Genomic DNA, 9,562 nt, shown 5'->3' with positions numbered 1-9,562 from the left:
AAGAGAATTAAATGAGGTTAATATTGTCTCATGGCACCACATAATAAAGAAGGAAGAGCTCCAGACATTGGTTGGCTCAATGCCACGTCGCTGTGCTGCTGTCTTGAAAAATAAAAGATTCCCAATGAAAGACTGATATGACAGTGACATCATAAGTACACAGGGATTTTCACCCTAATGGTAGTTTTTACTGCATAACTACTCTTGCAATGCAAATATGTGACCTGTTTATTGTGTTGAATTTAGCATTAAATTCCCTTTCATTTGATATATGAATCACTGCATAAAGTGTAACATTTTAGTTAAGCATTCAAAGTTGAAAAACATTCAAGTGTCCACAATTTTGGCCACCAGTGTATGTGCTGTGTGATCACCCCCTGGGTTAACTGGACGATAAAGCAAATTGAAAGAGCCTCAACTTCTGTTCTCGGGTGTGCTTTAATTGAGATGCTAAGGGTGGTATCCAATCCCGGGTCATGACTGTCGATCCGGCCCGACAGCCGTGACTCTGGCCCGTTTTCGTTTTGTTGGACCGCAGATCGCCAGGCGGGATTCAATGTCCTGCTTCAAGTTCGGCGAAAAGGGGGCATGTCCGTGTAAACGGCCATGGATTGACGATATTCTGCTGCGATCGCGACAATTCATGGCCGAAATAGACATAGTCGTCCCATTCTGTCGATCTGCCTCTTCAATGCTGTTGCCGCTATTTCCCCGGTCGCAAATAGTGGCTGGGATTGAATACCCCCCCAAGACTTAGAAAAACTTACCAGTATAGAGGTCCCCTTACAGGACTCTGTGCAAGACCACATATTTAGATGGCGGTAGAATATAGATCCCTTTAAACAAGCCGAATCGGCTTGTAATTACTGAGTTTTCTTCTCTCAGACAGCATTGCCTCTGGTATTTCGCTAAAGCTATGAAAATTAGAGTAGTCTCTGAGTTAAAGTAAAAGCTTTTCCACCATAAAGGGTTTTACCAATTTGTCTCCATTCTGGAGCTGGAAATGCAAGTCAGCTAGTCAACGCGATTTCTCAAACCCTCTCGGACACCCTACAGTGTATGTTTCCTATAACCATTATTTTAAAAAGATGGAGATGGTACTATTTCAGGTTTACTTCTGCTATAATAACATGCAGTTACAGTACCCTGACTACTGGATTTGGTAAACACTGTCTTCGTATACCAAAAAGCCATTTTAACATTATTGGTTTTAAAAAAAACTAAAACACTTTTCCTAGTTCATTGTTAGGCTGAATGTTGAGTTCATGCTTTATCTGTGATTGGCATAGATTTTAATGCATCTGCAATTCCACAAACATTGGAGGGAACTAGTGTTTATTATTATTTGTGTCCACCTCATTTTCTAGAGGGATTACAGGCCTGGTAAGAGCACCACTGCAAGCAGCCATGATCAAGAACTCTCTCCATTAGGAATTAGTGTTTAACATAGAAATTTATTGTTGAATTATTATGACACAATTATTACAGAGAATAATGGTAAAGTGTAATTTCAATTTATTGTATCTTGTTTGTACCCAATAACCTTTTATCATCTGCCAAAACAAGAGCAGGTTAGAGGTTGAAGTCCTTGTTCCACTGTCCTTAATGCTGAATTTCAGTGGTCCTGTAGTAGAAGTCAGAAAAATGTAGATGCAATACAGCACTGTACTGCTCACATTCGGTGGATTTCTTTATGATCTTCAAAAGATTTCAGATTCTCCAGGTTGTCCCACCACTTGTAAAGAAAAGTGTCCGCAATGAGCTGGAACCACGGTGTGATCTTCACCTCTCCCTGTTTAGCCTTTTTTATTAAATCCGTCAATTCCTCTTTTGACACGTAGCAATGGCTTTTTATTTCATTAGGATCTGGATCAAGTGCAACATCCTTTTGTATGAATAGAATATAGTCTATTTCATGCTCGCCCCAGATGCCATCTGATTGAGCTTTGTAATGAATCCTTGTTAGATAGTGGAGTTCATCTGGTGTTACCTGCAAGTTAAAAGGACATATAATAGTTTACTTCCAACTGTCCCCTCTACACTACGGGAACAGATATAGCCAAGTCACATACTGTAAGCACAGAGCATCACCAGTCGGTTACAGGGTAGTGCTTTTACTTTAACGTGTGGCTCATCGGCCAGCTCGCATTTAAATAAACCTAATGCCTACCTATTTTACACAACTACTTCCCCTTACCACAAAAAGGCATGAACTGGCATCATATTAGCAGCAGTAATTAACTACTGCTAATAGGTTGGTCGGAGTCATTAATTAACTGCCAATACAAAATACTTTTTGGGAATTATGCTTCTGGTTCCTCAGGCACCTGAAGGATAATTCCCAATAAACAGCCTGATAACAGGTTTTTGGTAGCTTATCCCAGAACACGATTGTGGGTCCCATTTCGGACAATAAAAAAAAAAAGCCTGTAATTGCCAGCACTGTAATGACCACCAATCAAAAATCAGGCTGTTTTTATTAGCTGAAAAATAATCACAAGTAATTGGATACTGCCCATTTTTCATCAAGAGCCATTTCCTAATATAAACGCATATGTTCCATCTTTTTTGAAAAGTAAAAACATTAATTTTAATGTACTCACCAAGAGAAAGAATTCACCATATATTTTCTGGATAGTCCAGCCTAATGGTGACCTTTATAAGCTTTGGGAACTTATTTTCCACACGGTACAAAAAAACAAAGATGTATTCTTCATAACTAAAGAAGGCCAGAATAATCACTGAGAAGGGTGTATCCACCCCCGGGTTTTTATAAAAGGGGTATTACACCTATTAACCTTTTTATAATACATAATTCTAATCGGAATAATGGTCTTGAGTGGTTTACTTAACCTTTCATATTCAAAGAATCATTCCAGTTCAACTTGAAATACAGAATCCGTTGCGTTCAGAATCCCAGCTTAAACCATACAGACACCAATACCACAACTAGCTCCAGGAGACATTGAGGAGGATCGGAAATCCCAACTGCCAGGATGCCGAACGCAAGTATGTGGTAGCATAAAGGTGCTCACAGACGCATCGATCCCGGCGTGCGTTGTGAGCTTAACTAGCACACATAGCATCGCATCGTATGCCTTGTGCATACGATGTGCATGCGATGCGATAAAAAGCTAGTACAAAAAGTATGTGCGGCACATACTTTTTGTACTGTGCGATGGGGTGCCGTGGGAGCGCGCACCCCATCACATAGCATTGCACCGCCGGGATCGGTGCATGTGTGGGCACCATTAGGGTTAGCCTTGGCCATCTTTAATTATAATACCTTATACTTGCTGTAGAGATAAGAGGTTGGGGTTAAAATAATTTAATTTCCCTTATAAACTCATTTATGGTTTGTAGAGGTTTGTCTTGCAATACAAGAGTGAGTTTTACCTGATCCATTGGAATTCCCAGCTCGGCTTTCAAACGTCTCTGTGCTGCACGCCGCACCCCTATTGCATCTTCCTCCATTTCCAAGGGGGTGTTGAGAGGGTGACTGCAGCAAGTGTTTGTGTAACAACCTAGACCATGACACAGGAATGAATTCAGAATGCTACCTGGAACAGGTGTGCTCTGCAACATATACTAGGGTAAAACAAGGATAAACTGTCATTTAAAGATATAGGATCTATAATGAGAGTATAACTCATGTAACATAATGCTGTAGTATACAGCTACTGTTCTTCAGGTCCTCAATGGGCTTAAGTGCCCCTTTTTACTGATTCACACATAGGGCCAGATGTATCAAGCTTCAAAAGTGGAGAGTGATAAACAGCCAGCCAATCAGCTCCTACCTGCCATGTTACAGACTGTGTTTGAAAAATGACAGGTTGGAAGTGATTGGCTGGCTGTTTATCATTTTCCAATTTATCACTTTTTGAAGCTTGATACATCTGGTCCTTAACCACCTGAAAAAGCTGGAACCCAATATTTTGAATCATAGGAGCCTAGTAAAAACTTTATAGAGGAGTTTAATTTTAACAGCTAGGGAAGGGTATTCAATCACTGCCATTTATTTTTTTTCACCAGGCAAAATGGCAATAATTTGCCAATCCGTATTCAGTCACGAGCATCGTTCTAGCCCATTTTTTAGTAAATTTTCACTGTGTGGATTGGCGGCAAATTTTCCACCGATCCTCATGGTTTTAGACCTTGCCAGATTTTTTTGGTTTGAGTGAAAAACCTTCACGAAGATTGAATAGGGCGAATTCACCCCTATCCCCCCCCCTCCCCCACAAAAAAAAAAGAAGAGGCAAAAATTGCAGATGCTCCGTTAATCTAATTGCTTCGGTAAAGAGAAGGCTGAGGGGGTAGAAGACCATTCAACATAATCTTAGATTTTCAATCTTCCAAATCTACAAACCTGGAAATGTGATTTTAGCATCGGATCTTTGCTGTAACAGCAATTTATTTTCTGTATTAAATAAGAAAATACTGAAGGCTCTGTGCAGCAAGCCTGCAATAAAAGCATAAAAGACAGTTAAAAAAAAAGAATGGAAAAGTAGTTCACAAGTGCATGAGCAATACATGTTTTAAAATATACACAAATATAATTCAGGTATCTTTGATAGGATTAAAGCTGTGGCTAGCTGCGGAAGGGGGATGTATCAATAACTAGACAACCAATGATACAGAACTAGAAGAGTTGCAAAATAGCTACATGGTTCCATGCAATGGAAATATGTTAGTTTAATGAAGCTAGTAGGTGGTGATACAGTATACAAGGCAGATTAAAAGTAATAAATAATAATAAAAAGGGGAAAACTTGCCCAACCATTAAATGCATTTTTAGGCGTTAACAGTAATGGTCTCACCTTTGTCAATGTTAGCATTGAGATGACAGTTTTTCTTTGTGTCTGCGCCAATCTTTTTGTCATCCTCATCAATAAGAATACACATCTCAGACAGCAGCTGAACCTGCTTCTCATCCAGCTGGTCTGTGTCTACCTCAGGCATGGCTGCAACCGTCCGCTTGCTGCTGAACACAGCACTAAAGGTTACTGACAGACAGACTACAGCACTAAGAAGACTATGGGGGAGATATACCAAACGTTTGAGAGAGATAAAATGGAAACGTCAGCCATATATATATGATGACAGGGAACAGTTCATATGGGCATCTTAATCTCTTTCAAAGGTATGACCCATCACCCCTCACGTCACGTGTGTTAACAATTTACAAGTTCAGAAATACAGGTGGACAACCGCAACAAAGGTGATTACAGCTAATTTGTATATTGAGTTTGAATATTCTTCGCGTGCTTGCGTGGGTTTCCTCCGGGTACTCCAGTTTCCACCCACAATCCAAAAATATACTGGTAAGTTATTTGTCTCCTAACAAAATTAACCCTGGAACGAATGAGTATGTGTGTACATGTGGTAGGAACTATATATTGTAAGCTCCACTGGGGCAGGGACTGATGTTACATATTACATAGTAGGTAAGGCTGAAAAAAGACTTGCGTCCATCTAGTTCAACCTGGTATAAATATCCATTGCTGATTTGGTAGGTTCTGATATTTTACAGACATATATATATATATATTTGATATATGTTGAGCATGTCCCCCCTTAAACGTCTCTTCTCTAGTGTAAATAGTCCCAGCTTGCTTAATCTCTCCTCGTAGCTTAAAGTCTCCATTCCCCTAATAAGCTTTGTTGCTCGCCTTTGGATTTTTTCTAATTCTATGATGTCCTTTTTATAGTGTGGGGCCCAGAACTGCACTCCGTACTCGAGGTGATGTGAATGCATACCTCCCAACATGACCCTCTCCAGGAGGGACACAATGCTCTGTTCCTGAACTTCATCCTTAATGTAGTGTTCATTCTAGCACCCGCTATCTTTGAAAACCCATGCAGTTCCTGTTCCCTGCCTGGGGTGTCGCTGTCTGCTGTGGTGTTTCTAGCACAGGTCTGGTTTGCATATCAGTGCTGATTTACAGACCACACTGTGCTAGAAGCACTACAGCAGACAGCGACACCCCAGATAGGGAAGAGGGAAGAGGAACTGCATGGGTTTTCAAAGATAGCGGGTGCTAGAATGAACACTACTTAATGTATGATTGACATCACCTGTTTTGAAACACCTCTCTCAGCAATGAACCTGGTGTTGCCAATCATACATTAAGAGGGAAGTCTAGGAACAGAGCAAAGTGTTCCTCCTGCAGAGGGTCATGTTGGGAGGTATGTGAATGTTCAAATATTCTCTGTGCGGCGCTGCAGAATATGGGTACGCTATATAAGAAACTTAATAAATAATTACCTGCAGGCTGCCCACCAAAACCATAATACAAGGTAAAGGGAGAACAGCAGCCATATATGCCAAGATTTTGCGATCTTATTACTAGCAGGTGCTGCAATATTTAAGGTTTGATGCTGAACACCCACAAGACACTCTATACACATTGCTCTGCTGCTGAATTACCTCTCTATTGCAGCTTTTGGGGATTATTAAATAATATATCAGGTTTAATGACCACTCAGCCTTTACTTCCTAGTGGCTGCAATGGCAGGTAAGTGGAAGGCAGAGACCTGTAGCGAGAAAGTCAAACTTGTCTCGGAAGGTCACAGTCCTGAATACAGTTACAGTAAGTGACCCGACTGCATTCACTTGCAAATAAAACTGATAACAATAACAGAGAACAATAGCTTAGATGAAGGTGCCTCACTCACCTGCTGTAGTGCCGGTCGCTGCACACTCTCACAGGGACCCGACTTCTCGTATTACTACTAGCGGTGGCTGAAGCTGTCCTCAGTGAATGGCGAGCTCCGCCCACCAACAACGCCCCCAGCGTGCGGCGCAGCATCTTCCAGCCAATCGGGGGCCAGCACCACCGCGTGCCACCATCTGCTGATCACCGTACGTTCGGAGCCGGAGCCGCCCGCAGCTATCAGTAACCGGGATCGGATCCTTACGGAGCCGTTTCTGCAAACGAAAACAACAGCTGGAGTGGTGGCGACAAGCTCGGCCTTCTCTCATGCGAAATAGCGCATGCAGATAGCTGGGAAGATCGGGTGCCCTCTGTCAGTGCGTCACGCGCGTGTTCCGTTCGCCTCCGCCCACAGACGTCAAATGTGGCATGCGTAGCCCAGCCCCTTGCTTCGACTGCCGTAAATGAGAACGCATGTGCAAACATAACTTGATGCAACATTCCAAGGGGGCTTGAAAAAAGGGATAATTTATTTATTATTATTAATTTATTAATAGTTTCTTATATAGCGCATACAAATTCTGCAGCGCTTTACAGAGAATAGTTGAACATTCACATCAGTCCCTGTCCCAGTGGAGCTTACAATCTATATTCCCTACCACATGTACACGCACACACAGACATTCTAGGGTTAATTTGTTGGTAGCCAATTAACCCACCAGTATATTTTTGGATTGTGAGAGGAAACCTGGAGGAAACCCACGCAAGTACGGGGAGAATATACAAACTCTGCACAGTTAGGGCCATGGTGGGAATCGAACCCATGACGTCAGTGCTGTGAGGCAGTAATGCTAACCATCACACCATCCATACTGATTGAAAAAAAATGAAAATTATTTTTAGGGCCAGGCCAGAATTCATGACACACTAGCATAGGGAAATAGTACTCATACATTTCTGACCTAACTCAAATGTGAAAAGAACGGGATGCAGTCAATTTGCCGGCGGTCGGAATCCCGACCGCCAAAATCCCGAAACTTTCTCCCTCCGTGGGTGTCCACGACACCCATAGAGGGAGAATAAAATAGCGTGCCAAACGTAGCGAGGCACCGGGCCCGCTGCGTGGCGAGCGCAGCGAGCCCGCAAGGGGGGGTGCTCCACGTCCCCCCCATGTCGGGATTTTGGAGGTCGGGATTCCAGTGTCAGGTTTCCGACCGCCGAGATTCCGACCGCCGGCATTACATATCGGATCCAAAAGAACAATGGGGCAGATGTATTAAGCCTTAACAAGAGATAAATGCAAGGTAGAGACTAGATCCCCTTCAGTTTTGATTACAGGATGTGATGTTCAGTGAGGGCGGAAGTCGTTAGATGCCCTCACAACGTTTTTTATTTTATCTGTAATTCACATAGGGGTCATTTATTTTGTTTCATTTTAGCTGCATTGTACCCTCGTGGGCTCGCTACACTCGCATGCTTTGGGCATGGAGGCTCGCCCATTTCTCCAACAGTCATTTACAGAGTACACCTTCCCTCATGCTTCACCAACAAGGGATGATACAGCTGATATTCAATCCAACCAGGATATAAAGATCTCCCAGATTAACTACATTGGTGAACCATATTGGTAAATATACCCGTCTCAACAAACCTCCAACTCCTTGGGAAGTGTACAGTTCTCTGTCATATTGACTGGTCCCCTATTCAATACCACCCCTAGCGGCATTAATAGGAGCGGATCCTTATCAAATCCTAGATCAAGTGGCACCAAGGGCAGTGTGTACATGCTTTTAACCTTATTTTTATTTTCATTTTAATTGTTTATTCATATTTACGAATATTGTATGTCTACCAATAAATGTTAATTTTTTTTTATTCATAAACTCCTCATTGGTTTTAGCGCTACCTCATTTTTCCCCGCAATGTCTGGGAATAGGCAGCTAGTAGCTGGTCTTAATTACTGGACTGTCTGGAGTAATCCTGGATGGGTGGTAACTAGGGATGCCAATCCCGGGGCATTTTTTCAATCCCGGGATCCGGGATTGAAAAACGCTCAATCCCGGGATTCCCGGGATCCCGGGATTGGCATCCCCAGCAAAAAAAAACCAATTTTTAGCATAGTAGTACTGTACCCACCCCGGCCGACCCGCACATCTACTTACATTAGGGTGCGGGCGGGCGGCCGGGAGTGGGTTTGGAGGTGCACGGTGCCTCCTGGCAAGTGCACCTCCATAGAAGACGGCAGGCGGGCGGCGGAGACGAGGCTGGCAGGCGGAGGCGGGCAGAGTCAGGCCGGCGTGCTGTCGGGAGGCGGGGAGGCGGGCAGGCGGGCGGTCACTGGTGACGTGTGGCCTGCGCAGCGTGACCTCTACTGTCACGCTACGCAGGCCGCACGCCGGGTCAGGCTACGGGAACAGCCGGGCAGCGTCTGAGATAGTGCTCAGACGCTGCCCGGCATTAGACTGCGCATGCGCAGTCTAATCCCGAAATCCCGGGATTGGATTCTCCAATCCCGGGATTGAAATCCCGGACTTTTTTAGGCCAAATCCCGGGATCCCGCCGATCCCGATCCCGGGATTGGCCACACTAGTGGTAACCCTAGCGGAGCGGCATCTACCTGATTGCTAATTCTCACGGCAGCGATCAGGTCTGATTTAGGATTTGGTACTTGTGTAGTTTCACGACGCCACCGCGCGCACAGTCTGTGTCTGAAACTTGGCAGCCTGCCAGACGCTCTGTTTAACTGTGCGCGTGCCGCTCTAGCTGGTCTCAGCGCAGCGTGTGGCTGCTTTCCTTATGTAAGCTGCGTTATCAACGTAGCGCTGGGCAGCAGCAGCGCACGCTGCCCAGCGCTGACAGGTCACTGTGGTACTTGTAGTTCCTCAGTGAAATAGGCAGTCCTGTGCACC

General features: G+C 43.9%; 1 protein-coding gene across 2 annotated transcripts; it reads right to left on the bottom strand.

The window, feature by feature from the left end:
• Positions 1–1,498: 1,498 nt before the first annotated feature.
• LOC146081061 (isopentenyl-diphosphate Delta-isomerase 1-like) lies at positions 1,499–7,073 on the bottom strand. 2 transcript variants are annotated; one of them, XM_083188972.1, is made up of 5 exons: positions 6,676–7,073; positions 4,818–4,981; positions 4,367–4,459; positions 3,397–3,524; positions 1,499–1,990 (listed from the first exon to the last, which is right to left on the bottom strand). In XM_083188972.1, exons 1-5 carry the CDS (start codon positions 6,807–6,809, stop codon positions 1,673–1,675), a joined length of 837 nt encoding a protein of 278 aa, XP_083045098.1. In that variant the 5' UTR covers positions 6,810–7,073; the 3' UTR covers positions 1,499–1,672. The 2 variants fall into 2 exon arrangements, with proteins under 2 accessions (XP_083045098.1, XP_083045099.1); XM_083188973.1 differs by having other exon boundaries at positions 4,818–4,978.
• Between the last annotated feature and the right edge of the window lie 2,489 nt (positions 7,074–9,562).

Source organism: Crinia signifera, chromosome 5, assembly GCF_055691185.1.
Source record: "Crinia signifera chromosome 5, ASM5569118v1, whole genome shotgun sequence".
Classification (NCBI taxonomy): Eukaryota; Metazoa; Chordata; class Amphibia; order Anura; family Myobatrachidae; genus Crinia; species Crinia signifera.
The sequence above is the reverse complement of the archived record's forward strand: the minus strand, read 5'-3'. Positions and strand labels throughout refer to the sequence as shown.

Bases quoted from the DNA above. Each gene is read 5' to 3' on its own strand.
- LOC146081061 (XM_083188972.1), bottom strand. From the start codon at position 6,809: ATGCTGCGCCGCACGCTGGGGGCGTTGTTGGTGGGCGGAGCTCGCCAT. The intron at 4,460-4,817 runs GTGAGACCATTA...CTTTTATTGCAG, and splicing joins CAATGCTAACATTGACAAAG to GCTTGCTGCACAGAGCCTTC. The intron at 3,525-4,366 runs GTTTGTAGATTT...GTCATGGTCTAG, and splicing joins TGCTAAAATCACATTTCCAG to GTTGTTACACAAACACTTGC.